Source organism: Aulonocara sp. 'chitande type north' Nkhata Bay, linkage group LG15, assembly GCF_057382095.1.
Source record: "Aulonocara sp. 'chitande type north' Nkhata Bay isolate Kocher_YH1m ecotype deep benthic linkage group LG15, A_spYH_male_GT1.1, whole genome shotgun sequence".
NCBI classification, from domain to species: Eukaryota; Metazoa; Chordata; class Actinopteri; order Cichliformes; family Cichlidae; genus Aulonocara; species Aulonocara sp. 'chitande type north' Nkhata Bay.
This window is the reverse complement of record NC_141358.1, coordinates 31857833-31879634: the sequence shown is the minus strand read 5'-3', so window position 1 is coordinate 31879634 and position 21802 is coordinate 31857833. Positions and strand designations below refer to the sequence as shown.

General features: G+C 40.0%; 1 protein-coding gene across 4 annotated transcripts in view; it reads left to right on the top strand.

Annotated features, from left to right (window-relative positions):
• The window catches only part of frk (fyn-related Src family tyrosine kinase), a 47288-nt gene that overhangs the window by 6099 nt on the left and 19387 nt on the right, over nt 1-21802 (top strand). For 3 of the 4 annotated variants that reach the window (XR_015124930.1, XR_015124929.1, XM_086262904.1), the window contains exons 5-6: nt 1400-1558; nt 5224-5405. Coding sequence is in view for 2 of the 4 variants with exons in the window: in XM_086262904.1 (XP_086119030.1) it covers nt 1400-1558; nt 5224-5405 (341 nt within the window). In the remaining 2 variants the exon portion in view is untranslated. Of the gene's footprint in view, nt 1-1399; nt 1559-5223; nt 5406-5663; nt 5830-5917; nt 7384-21802 lie in introns of those variants that run through there. The other variant, XM_086262903.1, reaches the window with a different exon arrangement.

Genomic DNA, 21802 nt, shown 5'->3' with positions numbered 1-21802 from the left:
TTATGACCTCCTTCCTAAAACTGTGTTGGGACCCTTTTGCTGTCAAAACAGCCCTGAGTGTTCATTCCTTAGCCAACTTTTGTTTTATGGCATATTAACCTAAAAGAGGCCACAGCCATCAGGGATTACCATTTCAATTAAAGGGTGGACATGCTCTCAAACAATGCTTAGGTAGTTGGTACATGTTAGTAGCACCCACATGCACGGCAGGACCCAAGGTTCTCCAGGAGAACATTGCCCAAAGCATCAAACTCTCTGCTGGATTGCCATTTTCCCACAGAGCATCCTGGTAAACGACCCACACACACCTGGCTATCCACATGATGTAAAGCAAAATGGGATTTATTAGACCAGGCTGCCTTCTTCCATTCCTCCATGGTCAAGTCCTGATGTTCATGCGCCCATTGTTGGTGCTTTCAGGAGTGTACAGGAGTCAGCTTGGAAACTCATTGTTCTGCAGCAATGCAGCGCTGTACACAGTAAACTGTGATACACTGTGCATTCGGACATCTTGAACCAGCATACATTTTTTTCAGCAATGTGAGCTACAGTAGCTCATGATCACATGAGCCAACCTTCGGTCCCACCATGCATCAGTAAGCTTTTCCGGCCCATTGACCTTGGTCACTGGTTCACCACTCGTCTTTCTTTGGACCACTGTTGACTATGAACGCTCCAAAAGAGCTCCAAATTATCATTGCTCTGACCAAGCCATATAGAAATCATAATTTGGCTCTTGTCAAACTTGCTCAAATCCTTATGCTTGGCCATTTTTCTGCTTCGAACATATCAAATTTAAGGAAAGAAATTTCCTTTGCACGCACTAAAAGGTGCCATGGTGAAGAGATAATCGGTGTTATTCACTTCACTTGCCAGTGCTCATAAAGATATGCCTTTTGTGTTTTTATGTGACTGCTAATTGGTATATTTCCATCTATCTGTCCTTACTGATGGATTATGTTACCAAAGTATTCACTTATCCATCCAAATGATTAAATTCAAGTTTTACAGTGACTTCCATGGCCACAGCTGTATAAAATAAAACACCTGCCTATAAGTACTGCTTCTACAAGTTGGGTGGGCCGATATGATCTTCAACCGTATGAATTGAAAATGGGATATGACTCAAGTTCCTATGCATGAAAGCTTCTTAGAAGATTCCTTTGACATTCCAATTAGCAGTAGGTTTTTCTGGAAAGATGCCCACTTGCACCCATCTGAAAATAGCTTATAATAAATAAAGATAATATATTTAAAAGTAAAGTTAAATGTATGTCACAAACAAGTTCTATTTGTTGGCAGAGCAGTTAGCATTGCTGGGTTCAACAAAAATGACCATATTTCTAAGCTGCTTTGAGTGCCAGTATACAACCATGAAATCACTACACACCTCTGACAGGCACCATGGACGCAGAGGACTTCTTGAGAGAGGCTCAGATCATGAAGAGGCTGCGGCACCCCAAGCTGATTCAGCTGTATGCCGTTTGCACCTTGGAGGAGCCCATCTACATAATCACAGAGCTGATGACAAATGGCAGCCTGTTGGAGTACCTTCAAAGTAAGACAGCCACACTCTTTATTTTGCACCTGTGATTCTGAACAGCTTCTGCTTTATGACAGAACCACCGCTGCTGCTGCTGTTGTTCTTTAAAAAGTTATCACCAGTGAGAGGCCATGGTACCGAGATTTTAATCTTTTAGTAACAGATCAGATGCATTGTGTAAAGAATTTAGAACATACAAAAGAAATATATCACTGTCTTGGATTGTTAGACTTCACGTTTTAAAAAATCTGGTTAAAGGAAGTAGGTGATGATAGCAGTCTTACTGAGGAGTGACTCATTCTGCTCTGCTGTAAATAGACAATTACAAGTTATCTACTGGCCTGTAATATATGACAGATTGACTCTGTGTTCTTTTGTTTTCATTGATTTAAAGCAGATTAGCAGGAGTCATCTAAGGTTCTAGGTTGGTTAGATCTTTGTAATTATTAGAATTTTTATGTATTTGTATTTGATAGTTTTGACTGAAGAGATCAGATGTTAACTGTAAAGAATATCTCCCATGAGATAAAGATAGCTGAGTGAGCGGTGAAATAGTTGTTGTCATGTTGGTTAATAGATTTAAATAGATTTACTGATTTGGTCTATTTGAGCTGCTGGACACGTGAGAGTAATCTGTGTCAAAAAGCACAGTCCTTAAGGCCATTACAGAATACATTTTGTGGTTAGTGGTTAATTCATCCAAAAAAATGATTGTGTGGGGAAAAAATTAATTCATCCATCCATCCATCCATCTTCATCCGCTTTATCCGGGGCCGGGTCGCGGGGGCAGCAGCCTAAGCAGAGGCCCAGACCTCCCTCTCCCCAGCCACCTCCTCCAGCTTATCCGGGGGAACACCAAGGCGTTCCCAGGCCAGCCGAGAGATATAATCTCTCCAGCGTGTCCTGGGTCTGCCCCGGGGCCTCCTCTCGGTGGGACATGCCTGGAACACCTCACCCAGGAGGTGCCCAGGGGGCATCCTTGGCAGATGCCCGAACCACCTCAGCTGGCTCCTTTCGATGTGGAGCAGCAGCTGCTCTACTCTGAGCCCCTCCCGGATGGCCGAACTTCTCACCTTATCTCTAAGGGAGAGGCCAGCCACCCTTCGGAGGAAGCTCATTTCTGCCGCTTGTATCCGTGATCTCATTCTTTCGGTCACTACCCACAGCTCGTGGCCATAGGTGAGGGTAGGGACGTAGATCGACCGGTAAATTGAGAGCTTCGCTTTTACACTCAGCTCCCTCTTCACCACGACGGACCGGTGCAGCGTCCGCATTACTGCAGCTGCAGCCCCAATCCGTCTGTCGATCTCCGGCTCCCTTCTTCCATCACTCGCGAACAAGACCCCGAGATACTTGAACTCCTCCACTTGGGGCAGGAACTCATCCCCGACCCGAAGTGGGCACTCCACCCTTTTCCGGCTGAGAACCATGGCCTCAGATTTGGAGATGCTGATCCTCATTCCCGCTGCTTCACACTCGGCTGCGAACCGTTCCAGTGCGAGCTGGAGGCCCTCACCCGATGAAGCCAACAGAACCACATCATCTGCAAAAATCAGAGATGAGATTCTGAGGCCACCAAAGCGAAAGCCCTCCACCACTTGGCTGCGCCTAGAAATCCTGTCCATAAAAATTATGAACAGAACCGGAGACAAAGGGCAGCCCTGGCGGAGCCCATCACCCACCGGGAACGAGTCCGACTTATTGCCGGCAATGCGAACCAAGCTCTTGCACCGGTTGTATAGGGATCGAATGGCCCGTAGCAATGGGCCAGACACCCCATACTCCCGCAACACCTCCCACAGGACACCCCGAGGGACACGGTCGAATGCCTTCTCCAAGTCCACAAAACACATGTAGACTGGTTGGGCAAACTCCCATGCACCCTCAAGTATCCTGGAGAGGATAAAGAGCTGGTCCAGTGTTCCGCGACCAGGACGAAAACCGCATTGTTCCTCCTGTATCCGAGGTTCGACTAGTGGACGAACTCTCCTTTCCAGCACCCTGGCACCCAAAAATTAATTCAATTCAATTTTATTTATATAGCGCCAAATCACAACAAAAGTCGCCTCAAGGCGCTTCATAGATACAGAGGAAAAACCCAACAATCATATGACCCCCTATGAGCAAGCACTTTGGCGACAGTGGGAAGGAAAAACTCCCTTTTAACAGGAAGAAACCTCCGGCAGAACCAGGCTCAGGGAGGGGCGGCCATCTGCTGCGACCGGTTGGGGTGAGAGAAGGAAGACAGGATAAAAGACATACTGTGGAAGAGAGACAGAGGTTAATAACAGATATGATTCAATGCAGAGAGGTCTGTTAATACATAGTGAGTGAGAAAGGTGACTGGAAAGGAGAAACTCAATGCATCATGGGAATCCCCTGGCAGCCTACGTCTATTGCAGCATAACTAAGGGAGGATTCAGGGTCACCTGGTCCAGCCCTAAATATATGCTTTAGCAAAAAGGAAAGTTTTAAGCCTAATCTTGAAAGTAGAGATAGTGTCTGTCTCCCGAATCCAAACTGGAAGCTGGTTCTACAGAAGAGGGGCCTGAAAACTGAAGGCTCTCCCTCCCATTCTACTTTTAAATACTCGTAGTACCATATCACCCTATTAGAGCACTTCGCTCTCGCTCTGCAGGCCTACTTGTTGTTCCTAAAAGTCATTAAGATAAAATGGGGCCTGATTATTTAAAACCTTGTATGTGAGGAGCAGGATTTTGAATTCAATTCTGGATTTAACAGGAAGCCAATGAAGGGAAGCCAAAACAGGAGAAATATGCTCTCTCTTTCTAGTCCCTGTCAGGACTCTTGCTGCAGCATTTTGGATTAGCTGAAGGCTTTTCAGTGAGTTTTTTGGACATCCTGATAATAATGAATTACAGTAGTCCAGCCTGGAAGTAATAAATGCATGAACTAGTTTTTCAGCGTCACTCTAAGACAGGATATTTCTAACTTTAGAGATGTTGCGCAAATGGAAGAACGCAGTCTTACATATTTGTTTAATATGTGCGTTGAAGGACATATCCTGGTCAAAAATGACTCCAAGGTTCCTCACAGCGTTACTGGAGGCCAAGGTAATGCCATCCAGAGAAAGAATCTGGCTGGATACCATATTTCTAAGCTTTTCAGGGCCGAGTACAATAACCTCAGTTTTATCTGAATTAAGAAGCAAAAAGTTAGCGGCCATCCAGGTCTTTATGTCTTTAAGACATTCCTGCAGTTTAACTAATTGGTGTGTGTTATCTGGCTTAAGAAGACATCAAGCCAAGATGAGCTAGTCCTGATGTTTCTAAACAAGTAAAGAAAGAAACTGATATTCTGGGTTCATCCAGTTCCCCAGCAGCAGGGAAGATTTCATGGTTATATCCAGAAGTTAAAGCTTTATCCAAAATGCTTTTGTATGCATCTATGCAGGGCAGTTTGAGCTCTTGTTGGCAGAGTTGGGGTCACATGTGAGGAGGCAGAGAAATGAAATCATAGAAAATTACCACATAGACACAGTAGTCGGAACAAAGAATTTGTTACTGTCAAAGTGACAGACTTAAATAGATACATTCTTTGAGAAGCTAGCATTCTCTACTAACTATACTTGTTTCCTTACCGGCATGCTTCATTAAAAAAAAGAAAAAGTGTGTGTGTAAGATTGTGACCAGTAACTTGGCTTTCTCTTTGGATTACAGAGGATAAAGGTAGAACACTGCGTATCTCAGATCAAATTGAGATGGCTGCACAGGTGGCATCAGGCATGGCTTTTCTGGAGTTACAGAACTACATCCACAGAGACCTGGCAGCCAGAAATGTCCTAGTGGGCGAAAACAACATCTGCAAAGTGGCTGACTTTGGCCTGGCCAGGGTTTTCATGGTGAGTGTAAAACTGAAATTGGTATTCTACGCTTTCATGATGCCGTTCATTCCAGTCATACGTCCTTCAGAAAACCTGCATTCTTTACTAAATGTAATTGCTTGCTTTCAGGCATAACTTGTAAATACTCCTCAAACTAATCCACAGAATCTATTATACTACTGTCAGGATCACATCACATGTTTGTACTGCAGGAATAAACTGATGTGCTTTGATGATCACTTTTGGCTGGATCTTTGTGCCTTTTTTTGCTTGCAGAAAGAAAGCGAAAATGTGTACGAAGCCAAAGAAGGAACTAAATTCCCTGTGAAATGGACCGCTCCAGAGGCCATTCATGACAACAGGTTCACTATCAAATCTGATGTTTGGTCCTTTGGAATTTTGCTGTATGAGATTGTGACATTTGGCCAGATGCCGTACCCAGGTGAGATTTGATTTCTATCAAATACAAAGATCTAGCAAGAATTCCAGCTTGTAAGATTAGTACTGATGTGAGTCTGTGATTCTTTCAGCAATGACAAACTTTCAGGTGGTCCAGAAACTGGCTGAGGGCTTCAGGATGCAATGCCCCGCAAACTGCCCCAAAGTCTTGTATGACATTATGAAGGACTGCTGGAAGGAAAATGAACAGGACCGGCCTACATTTGAGACCCTGCAGTGGAAGCTGGAGGAATACTTTGAACAGGATGTGACGTCCTATGACGATGCCACTCGTTATTAGCACAACTGCCAGGCTGTGATATTAGAAAACAAACAAACAAAAAAAAACTCTTAAGAAATCGTGAATATACTGACTGGCTAATGTAATTTAAAAGGTCTAAATAGGAAAGCAGAATGGAGTTGGTGACAGCACTCATAGTCTTGTTTGAAATGAACGCACTCAATTGCATAACATGCGTGTCTAACCTAATTCCTACAGAGCGCTTAACTGGAAGACGCCTTTTTCAGCACAGCATTACGTTGCTCTCGACTAACTGGTTCGGCTTGCTCGAAGCATAGCAAACATTCTTTCCACTAACGACTTGTTGAGCCATTGCATGACAGGAGTAATGCGTCACGTTCACCTAGAAGCTCAATCTGCTGTCTTGGAGAGAATAGCAGGCACTGCAGTTTTATCACATTTATTGTTATTTTGGGGTTCTAGGACGACAACCAAAGTTGCGGTCACTAATAAGACAAATTAACCAAGCTATTTAACTACAAGCTTTTCTCTTTAGAAATTCTAACAGCTGCTACAAAATGGTGACAAATAAAAGGAAGATGGGCGTGGGGGTCCTGCAGATGTCCTGAGAGAAACCTGCTGCATACTCTGTTAAGTCATGTTTCCAAAATAACCACTACTAAAAGTTCTAAATGCAACTATTGTGCTGCATTTAACCATTTGCATAGTCGCACATAGTCATGATGGCTGTTATTCTGTTCACACTAAAAGCAAATAATGTAAATGGAAGCATAACATTAGCTACTTTAGTCTAGTTTTTTTTTTTTTCTCCCCACATAATATACTGTGAATTTTGATCAGCAGCTAGTTGTTGTAGTTGTTAAAGCTACATTTGTGAACAATCAGTTATTTGCATGCACTTTTTTTCTACTTTAAGCACCTACAGTATCATCACAGTATCACCACACCTGTCTGCTTCACACTTCTGCTCATTCATTGTGCGACGGTTTGATGCTCTGTGACTGAAAAATTTGATTTTTGATTCTGTTCACACTGCTCTCAGATCTGTGGGGTCTTTCATATTAATGGAAGCTGCGACAACAAAGTGACGGCACAAACATTCAAATTCTTGATGCATTTACTAAACCAGTTAAACTGGTGTTTTAGCTAATGTTGATTTTTTTTTTCTTTTTCAGTGTCATGCACAAATTCTTGTTAATTGTACATTGTAATCTTGACAGTGTTTATATATAATCATATTGTATTTTAACTTAATTGTCCCTAAGCCTAATATAATTAAAAGAACCGTATTTAGTATGATTTGCCTGGATTTTTGAATTTTACACTGATAGGAAAATGAAAGTCTGACATCAGAGTAACTCATCTGACACATTAAACCTTTTTTCCCATGCTTTCGACGCATGGCAGTGATGGTCTTTGGAGTCTGAATGTGTAGTCCTTTGTCTTCTGTGTCATTGTGTGCTGTGTACTTTTATTGGTTGGGATTAGCTTTTTTCTTCAAACAGGTATAAGTTTCCATAACCTATAATAAATACTGTAGAACGGAGGCTTGATGCTTATACTATGAAAAGGAGTTTGGGCTAAACCAGGTAATGTAAGGGTTAACCCTCGGTTTTCAGCATTAGAAAGGTGGTTTGCCTCTCAGCAGGATCCATTGCCATATGGCATTCAATCCTAGTTTTCTGTACTATGAAGATCCTTTACTTCAGGTGTAATTTAATGAAACAGTGGATTATAAACCAGCAGGAACTCCTATGCCCTAATGTAAGGGTTATGTTGAAAAGCCTGTTAACTTATGCAGCTTTTTGTTAGTTCTACTTCCTGCATTCCAATAGGATGAACTAGGTGATGGAACTTCAAATGCACAAACACCAGTGGTTTTAACATTACTTAAATAACTTGCATAACCACACAGTGTCTTTTCTGTTATGTTCACGCTGCTGTTCTAGATAGGAAGATTTGTTTAAAATAAATCACTTTGTTGCCTGGAGTTTTGTAATTGGTGACATTCTACCAACACCACCCCTTTTATGTGAAAAGGCGGGTTGCTAGAGTATTAAACTGTGGATTAACATGATCAGCCCTTCTGACATTAGGGTGAATGATAATAAGATATCTTTTGTATGTGAAACTTTGTGGTTCAGAGCTCTGCTGTAAGGTTAGTCTCGGGCTGCACTTAATAACAGGACAGAATGGGTCAACACATTGCAGGTTCTCATTGTGTGGACATTTTATATAACAGGAAGCGCCATTGTTCACGCTGTCTGTTGTCAGTATATATTGTATTTTATTCATATGCATACTGCCTACCAACTTTTTTACCTTTCGAAAAAAGTTGCAACTTACCTGGAATTCCTTGTCCCATAGATCAATTTGTAAAAACTATTATAGAATAGAGTTGTTAAACAGGTCTCTGTTCAGGGTGCCTCTCACCCTATGACATTTAGGACATTAACTCTGTAAACCCTGTGGTATGGTGATGCAGTGATTAGCACTGTTACCCCACAGCAAGAAGGTCCTGGGCTCAAATCTAGAGTTGGGGTCTTTCTGTGACAAGTTGTTGTGTTCTACCTGTGTCCAAGACATCCATGGGGCTCCAGCACCCCCTCAACAACCCTGAATTGGCTACGTGGAAGGAGATGGATAGACTCTCTACACCATCTCATGGTACAAAATGGTATTGCACACCGGCTATAGTTCAATTTCAGTAAATAAACTAATGTATATGAACAAATCTGAATACTGTCAAAAAGTTCATATTTTAAACGATTTAATTAAAAAATGTAAACTAATATTCTGTTTTCATTATGTATGCAAGTACAAACTGTATAAATACCATGTATCTTAGTCTAATTCAGTACACATAAATGCTGTCATGGGAAAGACTGATGACTTGGCTTGGGATCAAAGTCCTAGAATCTGGAGGAAGAGTTGAGAAGGACAGAAACCAAGGTGTTTGAAGTGCAGTGTTTAGTTCCTGCAGTCTCTGATGATTTGGGTGCCATGTTGCATTCTGAAGTTGGTTGGTCCAAAGTCAATGCAACTGTCTACTTGGAGATTTTCAAGTAGACACTTCATGTTTCCATTTGGTGATCAACTTTATAAAAATCCAGGTTTCCTTTTTTAGTAGGACTCAGCACCTACCAGGGCTACTACCAAATCATCACATTACTGTTCTTGATTGGCTAACTGACTCCCCTGACCTGAATCCTGCAAAAAACATGTGAAGTATTGTCAAGGGGAAGATGAGAAACACCTGAGCCAAAAACACAGATGAGCAGAACGCTACTATTTAAGCCACCTAAGCTTCAGAAAAACCTCAGTAGTGCGATAAGTTGATTGCATCCATGTTGCAGTACAATGAGCTCTTCTGTTTACTCTGTTTTTTTTAATTGATGTTTTTTTTTAAGTTACTGCTGCCATCCTATCACGTAGAAGCAATCTCATCATTCTCATCTGAATTCTGGCACCAACAAGGATGTCACATTCCGTGTCTGTTAAATCACTGTTCTTTGCCATTCTGTTGATCAGTTTGAGCTTCAGCACGTCATCTTCATTTAGTCTACGTGCCTAAATGTACTGATTTCTGCTATAAAATTAGGGGAAAGGCAAAGAAAACATTATGATTAAGGCTTGAGCAAGCCTCCAGCAAATAAAAAAGGTGAATTCAACGTCCTGTTAATTGATACAAACATGATTGTGTGAGAGAGAAAGACTATATGGGTTCATGGGTTTTTTGGCAACTTGCACCAACTATGACTAAATTGTTTGATGTAACTTCCCAATGTGACCACATGGCGGTGCTGCCGGTCCGTTTGCACCCCTGCCTCATAGCCTGCTGATATCTTCCAGCAGTTTTTAAATGCAGTTATCTAAAGTCTGACTCATCTTCATCATTGGAAATGTTTTTTTTTTGTTTTTTTTATCTAACAGAGAGAAGTAAGTGCACACTTAAGTCAAAGTTTATGTTGAACATCAGGGTTGGTTGATAATTTTCAGCTCTGTCATTCACTGAGGCCAAAACATATCCATGGTTTTAAACCGTGTTCCTAAACCCAGGTACACACTGTACCATTCTGGCCTTCCACAGATGACAGATGACCAATGTGACAGGATCATGGTGGTGTTTTTGGTTGTGGCTTCAAATCACTGGTTTTATGTTGTACAGCTAAAAAGGTTCAAAGCTGTCTGTTACAGGTGTATTAAGAGCAAATATAGGACTGATGGGCCTGGGGCAAATGTCACTTATAGCATTTATTCAAAAAAAAGGAATCAACTGTGATGGAAGTACTAGTACGCAACACAAAATCGCAGAGGAAAGTTTAGTTGAAATGTGGCAGACTGCATAATTCTAGGCGTATTACACATAGTAGAATCAAGTAGTACAAGTTATACCACATGAAGCGCCCGCGTCGGTGCAGACTATAATAACTATGCTTAATAGCATAACGTGTTACTAAGGTATTGAAGGAAAAGGTCAGATGCGTGTTTTGGTTTGGTGTTGTTTTGGCATTTGTGTTTATGTGGACCTAGTGTAGTGTTTGTACTGTTTATGGGTTTATGTATTTAAAGCAAGACTACATTGAAAAAATGTTCATCTGAATCATCGTTGTAGTTGGGACTGAAATTTCAATGCTAAATAAGTGATCAGCTTAAAAATACTTTATGGTGGTGGTGGTAACTTTATTGTCCCTAACGGGAAATTGATTTGCAGTATGTCCATACAAACAAACAAACAGACAACCAACACATCACATATACACACAAATACTGATGAAACGTGACTGTGTAAGGACAATGACACTGGGATAAATCGCAACTTCCCTCAATAATCAAACCCTTCAGGTTTTGATTATTGAAATTTCTAAAATGTCATTAGTGGCTTAGACCATAACGTTAGGTTAGGTAAGAAAACAACAGGGACATAAGTTAAGCACAGAATCACAGATCTGAATATTGTATGGCCTTTTTTGTTTCTTTTATATTTGTTTTATTCACTTGTTGATTTTGTAGATGGTCAGACTCAGCAAATGGGTTACTTGGAAGTCTTAGCTGCTGTTTTAACAATTCTCAGATGGTCACCTGGTTGCTTTATGCTGACATGGCTAGGGTTTTGTTTGGTCAACACTATTCTCACACTGTAATCTGGTGTTTTTATAGGGTCAGCTCCATCTGATAGCTGCTTGTTTATACAGGAGAAACAGTTTTATGTGGGCATTTGTCTTGGTCGATCTTACACAAATTTACCAGAAGGGGGAGCTAAAAGATCTGTTTGTACCAATGATAGCGTTAAAGATGAGTGTTTTCTAAAATCATTGGTTTTTACTGTGGGTGCAGTCAGGACCCCTTAGAGTTTACCTTGCAAAATGACTAAAATGACCTTTGTAATAATTCATTTATTTACTCAATGTAAATAAAGCACAGACTTTGTGGACAGTTTAATTTGAATCTTGATTCATTTAAAAGCCTAGTCGCTACAATAATCACATAAATATGTTTGAAATATTTTTTCCCTTTCTACCTTTGACAAAGTAGTGCAAAAAACAACAACAACTGCATTATATAAATAAACATTAAACTGTATATATATTGTACTGTAGTAAACACACAGTCTGTCTATACCCCTGCTATAGACTGGTTTTTAATTCCTTTTGTTGGTTTCATTAGTGCAGTTTCTTTTTCAAATGAAAGTGTGTTAACGTCAATTTTGAACCAAATGATAAAGACTTAAAAAGGAATTAAAAGGCTTTGAACAGTATGTGACATGTTGATTTTCCATTAAATGTCAATATCTACAGTGGGATTACAAATATTAAAGAAAAATTATGGATAAAAGAGCTGACTAAACAAATTTACTACATCTGGATGTACTTAAGTAAAGACTGTAGGCCATCCCTGCCGACCCCTCCCTGAGCCTGGTTCTGCCGCAGGTTCTGCCTGTTAAAAGGGAGTTTTTCCTTCCCACTGTCGCCAAAGTGCTTGCGGGTTATGTGATTATTGGGTTTTTCTCTGTATGTATTATTGTAAGGTCTACCTTACAATGTAACAGTTGCCTTGTGGCAGGCTTGTGAGAGGGGCAGGGCTCCGGGGGAAATCCAGGTGAACACTCTCGTCTCTCTCCAAACAATCCAAACACGAATCCACTCGAACACTCATCACTCAGGGAACACCAGGGAAAACAGTTCAGGTCTGCACACAAAGAAACGCTCGTTAGATTCCAAACACACAACTACATGGAAAAACACTTGCTAGACGCTTGACTTTCTCTGACGCGATTCTTACAATGATCCAGCGAAGAACAGCCGTTGCTTCCTGGCTTACCGGTAAATGCCATCCACTGATGAGGCACAGGTGTTTCCTCCTCCGAGGGCGTGGGACAAGGGCGTGAACCCACAATGAGTTCCGCCCTGGCGAGAGAGAGAGAGAGACAGCTGATCAGCGACCAGCTGAACCTCCAGGCCGTGACAGATTTGGCGCTGTATAAAATTGAATTAAAATGGTCTGATACTTATATAGCGCTTTTCAATTCTCTGGCATTACTCAAAGTGCTGTATAAAACATGCCACATTTAGCCAAGCTTTTAGTGCTGCCAGCTGTTAATACTCCAATGAATGCATTGGATGTCTTAACTGTTAACCATGGTTACCTGGTAACCAACAGTTACAGCTAGGGTAATAATCAACTTGTTTGGGAAGCATGAATACAAAAAACAAGAATCTAGATGTATCTTAATTTAACAGAGAAGCTGGTTGTTCACAAGCCTTTTAAAAGCATTTCACAGCAGTAAACTCTTTGCATAATTAGGATAATAAAAAAGTAGCAATGCAAATATAATCCGTCTTGCTTTCAGTGTCTCAGAAACACATAAAACTCAAGATCCACCTTGTCTTTTTCCATTAAAAAGCATATATTTCCCCATTTACCATAATGCTTCACAATAACAAGAATGTATTCTAATGCAATCCTGTAAAACTGCAGCAGATTTGCATGTGGTCATAAATTACAAGCTGACAACGGGTGATTGCCTCTCAAAGGGAAAACAAGTGGATAAGACAGGTTTAGTGAGAATTATTCAAATGAATAGCTCGTGTTTGCATAGAGAAAAGGGGGATTTTGAAAAGACGAACAGCCTTGAATAGGATGGGTAATTCCTTTTGCAACCAACATATTTATGAGTTTATAAGTTAATTCCCTTATTCACAGAGACATGTCAAGACTTTGGTTATGCTCTGAATTCTCTCCCTTGTGTCTGCAGGCAGACGGAGAATAAAGAGTGTGCTCAGTTTGATTCAAACTGCATGATTTACATGTTGAGGCATTATGAAATCAGTATATCATAAAAGCTGAGAGAGAATGAAATTGTATGAAGTCAAGATTCTTTTTCACTGGGTTTTGGGGTCATAAACATGATGGGTTGCTTTTCTGTTTGGTGGTGTAAATGCACAGCCATCTGAGTTTGAACTCCCAGTAACCTATACCCCATTTAGCCCTGTTGCACATGGCTAATATTGTTCCCACAATAGCAGCTCTTCCCCAGAAATTACATTGATATACGACTGATATATTCAATGAGTTATGAAAAAAAACCCCAGTAACTTCAATGTTTCTGTACCATTTGCAGATCTTAGTTAGGCTGATTGTGGGTATAGAAATGTAAGGGTCAGTTAAGCTTTGGCTTACATTTTCTTACCTTTAGCTATATGAGGGTTTCTCTATGGCTTAGTCCCCTAAGGAATCCAATAAAGTTAGCCCAATCTCTTTCTGTCCCCCCATCAGCCATATATGATTAGGCAAATTTCTGATTCATTACACTTTTCACTTTTTTCTTTTCTTCTGTTTAACTGAGTATCTTCTTTATCTATCATTCTGAGCTACGTTGGTTTGTACAGTAAGTCTGTGATAATTTCTCCCCTAATCATGAATTTTTTGGTCATGTTTTGCTTTCATTTTTTCTTGCCACATAAAGACACTAAACCAGAAAGTCTTCAATACCAAATTCTGTTCTGCTAAATTTAAATCTCATTGATAACAGCAGAAAATGACATAGATTATATTTTACAAATCCAACATCCTGGTATCTTAACGGTTCGATTCTTAATAAAGAGGTTAAGAAGAATATTGCAGAAATGAATGACAGTAGGTGTAATCAGACAATCCAAATGCAAAAATAGACTGTGCAGGGGGGAGTAGTGTAGAGTGTTCTGGAGATAGTTGAGGTGGTTTGGGCATCTGGTTAGGATCCCTCCTTGGTGCTTCCTCTTAGAGGTTTTTCCTTGTATAACCAGCTGGGAGGAGACCCTCTGAAAGACCTTCACGCCTTTTGCAACAACACAAACCTTTTAGAATGTTAAAGCTGTGAATTGATACAAATTATTGAAAAGACGTACAAAATGTGCCTGAATTGTTGTACTTTTTATTTACAATGCCATGACAACACTGTGTATATACAGATGAAGTCCTTATAACCTTTGATAATTTTGCCCTTTCTGCTGCACACATTGTTGCTTTAATCCCATTCCAAATGTCCAACTAAAATTGCTCATTTGCTAGGCTACTCTTTGATTGATAGGACTGGCAGGCCCTGTGTTCCTGTGTTCTCGGTCTTGCCTTAACAAAATGCAGTACAGGATTTAGCCAGTCCTGCAACTTTGCAGAGTGGACGTAATTATATAAAAAGGTAGTAATGTCTGGTCAGGGCTGCTATGGCTTTGCTAATGAATTCCAGGTTTCTGCTAAAAAGGGATCCTGCAACCCTGTTCCATAGGCATCTAGTACTAACTGCAGTGAGGCATTTATCACTGCTTCCAATCGATGCATGAGGATGACTTGACAGTTCAGACTTCGAAGGACCGGGCTTAGGACCCCAGGTACAGGACATTCATCTCTGAGAAGATGTTCCCATGCTGCCCCTCTCTCTGGGCCATTACAGTTTGAGGGATCATTGCAAGCATTGAGGGAGGAGTCTATCAATCATGTCAACCACACAGCAGCATGCTCTAACCCCACTGGACCTGGCTTCCTGAATCTCGCCCAACTCTGCCCTGCAAATATAATTACACTCTAGTTCAACCTTGTAGCTAAACTGGCCCCGAGGACATCTTCATCTCTCAGCCAGCAGTTTAAAAAAATTGTAATTTTACTTTAGAATAGTGAATATTGTTAGAATTTCTCACCGTGGCTGTAACCAGCCCTGAGATCATGGAGGTCATTTTTTTTCAGAATGAAACTGTGAAAATGGTGTGAACTGATGTTGTTGTGCTAAATAAGCTGACGCAAAGTAGTGCATGAAGTTGGTAAAAACATTATGAGAGCAGTGTGAACAGAGTGATCACACAATCTGATTAATATCTTTTGACTGATGGTGCTGTTGACATACAAAGAGAAAAGGTGTTTGGAGGTTTTGGACAAAAGACTTTATAAAAAGTTGTATCGGAAAAGGCTTTAGTGAGGTTTAAGAAAACTGGTTATTGTATACTACACACTGGCAGCTTACTCCATAATGGTGTTCAGCAGTAAAGGCTAATGTGGTACTATAACATGTGACTGCAGTTTTAAAAATCAATTAGTAATTCCTAATTTTATTAATCATATTATAGCAAAGAATTTGTGAATTTTGACAACTGTAAGAAAATTATTGTTTTTTTCTGCTTTAGATTCATACTGTAAATAAAAGAGTTCTCCAGCAGGGTTTGTCATCTTTGATGGATTGTTCCCAAGACAGTTATGATAGAGCCAGTAGCAGACTCTTCAGAGCCAACGTCAACCTGATTAAATGCTGGATGTGTACATGCAGAGCAGATTATGTATTAACACGAGTTTTGAGCACAGGGTTATGATGAAACACGATGATGCTGACAGATTTCTACTGTGTGCATTATACAACCGAGGCAGGTTATTACATTTTAAGACATTCAGATTTTCGTTTTAAGTTGAAATTTTCTTCTAAAATTCAATCCATGAAATAAATAAAGAAATGTTAAAGAAATATACTGGTAATAGATAAGAAAAAAGAGGCAATGACTCTCTCACCTCTCTCACCTCCTGAGCTACTTTCCGTGTTTACTGTGATGCAGTGTGTTATTCATACAGGAAGACTTTAAGGGATGAGAAAATTTATCCACATACTTTCAGTTGCCTATTTTGTTATGAAGGTTACTTCCTTGCTGTGTTGCTGATTTCCTCCTGTGCTCTTTATCCCATCCTCATTAGTATCAAGCCATCAAATCAGCTCCTGTGTACTTTCTGTGTCTTTGTTACATACTGGTTCATCTTTTTGGACTTTGGACATCGCACCTTTACATCACCTCCTGTTTACCCACATGATTGATAAAATAAAACTTCTTTAATTACTTTACTGTCATCATTCTCGTGTGTTGTCTCAAGACCATAATTATCAAACATGAAAGCTGGCAGCAGATCTTTGGACCAGTCTCTCTACAAGACAAGGTCACATTCAAGTCTATATTTCAGCAATGAACACTTCTAACACATTGGCATTTAATCAAGTTATTTGGAATGAACCTGGTTTAAAAACTTTCCCAAAATTTAGGATACTGCTTCATTGCACCACTTTGCTTTGAAAGGTGGTAAATGGACAGGAAAAGGAGACACTTCCACTGAAATTGCTCGCACTTGCCTGCATGCTGAAAAAACTAAAAAAATGCATTAAGGATTACTCAGCGTGTTCTTAGGTGATACCTACAGATCCTGGATGTGAAAAAACAAGTTGTGCCTCTGCCTTTCAGTTAACGCATGCCTCAGCCAAACACTTTGATTCTCCTTTGACTTGCCTGTTTCTGCCACTGAGTTTTGGGGTTGGTGCACTAAACAAGTAATGAGTTAGATTATTTCTCATTTCTTTTTCTATAAAATAATGCACTGTTTTATTTAAGTACTCCTGCTGAGTCTATCATTCTGTGCTTTACATTAATTTTTGTTGCTTCATGATATGATCTTAGATACATCGTATATTAAGAATTTAAACCATACACTGAAGTCCCACAAAGTGGTAAAAAATTCTGATCCTAATGGGAACACACATCAGTTATTTTTTTAGTGTGCTATCCTAAAACTGGCATGACAGCTGGAAAGGCACAGGTGGAAATGTGGTAATAGGCAGTTGGCACAGTTTGTGCTGAACTTTTATGCTATTTTATATTATTATAGTTGAACACACTTCTCCTAGAGATTTAGTCGCAAGTTAAATTGTGAATCTTTCAATCTTGATCAAATAGTTTACTCTGGGGAACGGTTGCCTCACAGCCTGTCCCCCTCCACCATGAACTCGATAAGCAGAAGAAAATAGATGGATGGACATCTATATATATGAAATTTGGTAGCTCAGTATAATGTTCCAAGACATACGAGTGTCTTGGAGAGGAAGACAAAAGAGAAGACATGAAACAAATCTAAACGGTCCAGTTGCTATCTTTTCAGGGACAGGGTTACGTGGTTTTACATGCTTCATGACCTGCTTGTCCTCTATAGCTTTAGGCAGTGGAGTATTTACTTTCCTCTGCTGGTATACAGATTTACAACTGTCTTGTCACTGTTGGTTGATTCAAAAATCGAATGCATTACGTTAATCAATTACTCCCCGGAGAAAGTAATTTGTTACTTAATTACCATTTAACAACATAAACCTTAGGCTACATCTCAACACATGGGCGTCAATCCACATCTTAATGAGGAAACACACATTATTTTTTGAGTTTTAACACAAAGGTGGGCTAGCAGCCCAAACAGCACTTCACATACATTGTGGGAACAGCTATTCTACAGTACAAGCAGGTAAGGCAGGAAATGGAAGCTGTACTAGGCTTACTCCTCATTACTCTTATTATTATGTAATTGCTTGTACTACACTATATTACAATGTAACATGTTACCCCAAAAATGTTGTTACTTTCTGGCCCCATTAGCTGAATATAAGGCTCGGAAAGCTGCAAAGATATTGGCTCTTTGTGGCCATTGGTGTACAGTAACAGTATTTTACCACCAGAGTAACTATGCATTTGTATTATCAAATAACTATTATCATGCAACTATTACAGTGTCCTTGCTGCTTCTCTTGATCAATATTAAGCTACTGGGGTTGAAGTGCCACCTAATTGTGACCATAATACCTGCTTTGGTTGCTCTTCAGTTCAGGTCACAGTTTTCTACAATTGTGTGTACTGTAAAAAATTTAAGTGGTAATATTATTAAATATAAAGTAAAAGAAAAAATATAGATACAAAACCCAAGAAAAAAACCAAAGTAAAACTGTGGGGTCATATGTTTGACATGTTTATGGATGTCCACTACATTTTAGGACTCAGCTGGCTTCATCAGAAGGCACAATATCTGTCAGGCAGACAGACAATGAAACAGATTTGAATTCAGCCTACCTTACTCACTTCTTCTGTAAAGGGTTCATTCACACAGAGAAAATGTTGTGAAAGCGCTAGGGCTACCCAGAATCCCACTGTGCAACCGTATGCTTCACCCTTTTTGTCAGAGACTCACATCGAGGAGCAGTCTGCTGCTAACAGTCTGAGATCAAAGGGAAAAGTCCTGCAGATAAAAGTCGATTAGCGAAGAAAAAGAGACAGACTGACACAAGCTGAGCCCAGATTGAGCATAAAGTGGAGACAAAGGTGTGAAATAATTTTTTCTTCCCCCTTCAGATTCAAATTCTGTTCTTCTTCTTTTCGATTAGCATCAAAGTAATCATTACCATTACTGAAACAAATCTTGGCTGATAACTCAAATGCTTGACAGAACATCTCTGCTTCCCCTGAGCTTTGACTGCTTTGGCTTACGATAAAGTGCTAATCAGCTCCCACCTATGTGAAAAATTAACTTAACAACAGATGCTTGTGTTTCTCCAAGAAAATAAATGCCTGAACAACAGCCAGAAATGTCCCTTTTCACCTCTGGACAATAAAGTGTCTGCTTTGCCAAGTACTCTTTGACTTTGGTCCAGATGTCCAAGTCTATCAAATGGTGTTCGAGGAGTGCCGTGACCAGTGGTGAAGCTGGCCAAGAAAGCACTCGGATTTACTAATCTGACACGGGTCTGTGTGACTTCAAATAAAAAGAGCTTGCCCTTCAACTTGGATGTCTGCTTTCCACTCCTTGTCTAAATATGCGGAACATGAAAAACACTGGAGTTTTTCCATTATGCAGGGACACAAGCTGACCTGACCAAAGATAAAATATCAACAGATATTGTTTGTTACTTGTTTGGGTTCAGAGTGAGACATATTACAGTATTAACAATATAAAATTTGGTTTATAACATACAACTTTTTTCTCTGTCTGCTTATTAAAAGCTTGAACATGTCAGTGTAAGTAAACCTCACCCGAGGTATTACTTTTAAAAAGAGAAACATTTCACATTCTGAGTTTGTTGGGACAACCACCATCTACTCCTGAAAGCACAGACACGAATGATCGATTACAGTTTCCACTGGAACTTTGACTTTCTAACTCCAAGAAATAAAGATAGGCAATCATCCATCAGATCAGTGCTAGCGATAGCTTCCTAGGGCCTGAATATATGATTACATTGCTTTGACTCCATTTATCTGCATACCTCTTATTCAGCAGTGTGGACTGGAGTGTGCTACTCCACCCCAAAAACACTGTAGCCCAGAAATTTCCTCACAAGCTGTCCCAAATCCTCTTAATGCTATCAATCCTGCTTTCGCTCATTCCACTTCATTGTCTCTTTATTTTGCCACTTTCCTGCATGGGGAAGCTTGATTGATTTGGCTTTCAAGGATAGGAGACAGGAAAGTTGGGGGGCTAGGCAAAGTGTTTGGGAACATCGCATAAACTCTGACACAGACAAATGACTTGGGTCGGATGGGATGAATCATTTGACTTTCGAAATATTGCAGTGGCTTCCTTTCACACCAGCAGCCTCGTCATGCCTTTTCTCCTGCTTGATAATACAGTGACAACCACATCTGTTCTCCTCTGGCCCATAACACTCATCTGGAGCAAATGATGAGCACAGCCATGGCATTATTTTAAGTGCTATTGTAACCTCTTTGGATATTTCCTTGGCACCTTAAACTGAAATAGTAAATATACTATGTATAGGCAGGCTGTTTGATGTTTGAATTTCATCATTTAATATTGAATCACTGATAACAATGAATTCTGTGTTCAGGAAATAGCAAAGTCTGTGAGACTGGAAGAAAGCCAGAAAGAGGAGGGTGTTTGAGTTCAGTAAGCATACCTAACAAAAAGTGAATCTATTTTCCTATTAAAATACTTGGATTTTTTTTTTCAAGGATTTAAGGTGCAAGTGTCTTTATTAACATAACAGCTTCAAAACAATCAGTGAACAAAGCAGACAAAGAAAAAAAATGTGAATCAGAGAAATGAAACATTATTCTGCATGCTACACCCTAAACCTTAAATTATTTTACAGCTACTTACTCACGCTGTATCTCATATTCTATTTGCTGTGAGTGCAGATAGATTTAAAATTAATTTCAGTTTTTCTGCATGTTGCTATTTTTCTTGCATTTTTGGTGTATGTGAACATTGCTTTTGTTGTTACTTTTACCTTTGGCCTGACACCACACAAAAAACTGAATGAGTTACACCTTGCGGAGTTCACTCACTTTAAATAAAAGAAAAAGCACATTAGAGAAAACAAGGCACAAGGAGAAGAAAAATAAAAAGAAATGAGACCGCAACTGGCACGAAGATTTTTAGCTATGTTTAGCAATCAGCTGGCAGGGACAAGGATCCAGATTCAGTGATGGGTTCATGTCCAATGATACAATACCCCTGCAGTGGAGTGGAGGCTATAGAGATAGGTCTGTCTGTCTGTCTGTCTGATGTGCAGAGCAGCCACCTTGTGCAACATATAGGTATAAAACAAAACCCTAAGTGAGGAAATGTGTATTGATTGCTTCTTTGTTGTAAAAGTGATTATTGGGTGTTAGTCTCCATTAAATGGTGTGATTTAAATTTGCAATTAAAATTCATTTGTGTGTTGAGTAACAGAGTTAAGTATGTATGTGGGTTGCACTTATGAAAAACTTCAGATCTTTTCTGTCAATGCCAAACAGCTATTCTATTATTGACTTCTTCTGAATTTTTGGTGCCCCAGGTGTTGACAGTCATGTCAGCTACTTGTGAGCATGGACTCTACCACGATGGTCAGTTGGTGTCTGCTCTAAGAATGGCATGTATGACGGATCTGCATAGGGCCCATGACATTGCTGATAGGATAGTAGTTTTTGGATGGGGCAGTGTGATGGTGTGTAGGGCCTGCAGTCCTGACCTCCACCCTATTGAACACTTGCAGGATTAGCTTGGGTGTACTGTTCATGCAAGAGTGACCAACACAGCCACACTGGCTAACTTATGACAAATGCTGGACAAAAAGAAAAAATGTCTTGTTTCTCCAGATTTCTACACCAAATGAGACTAAATAGCAGTTTGGCATAGGCAGGTTTCCTTTCAAATGCGGCACCATTTAAGGATACATAAACAGGTAACATCACATGGTGCAAAGAGTGGAATAAATGTGTTGGAAATGTGTGTTTGCAGCAGTCTGAGCGTTTGGCTAACAGGGTTTAGTTGTAATATACTGATGTCATTATTTGAAGCTTGGGCATATTTAATATGAGCACCCAGCAGTGTAACACTGTATATATGCTAGGAAAGCAGTTTTACACTTTAATATATTAAAAACTGCAAGTAGACA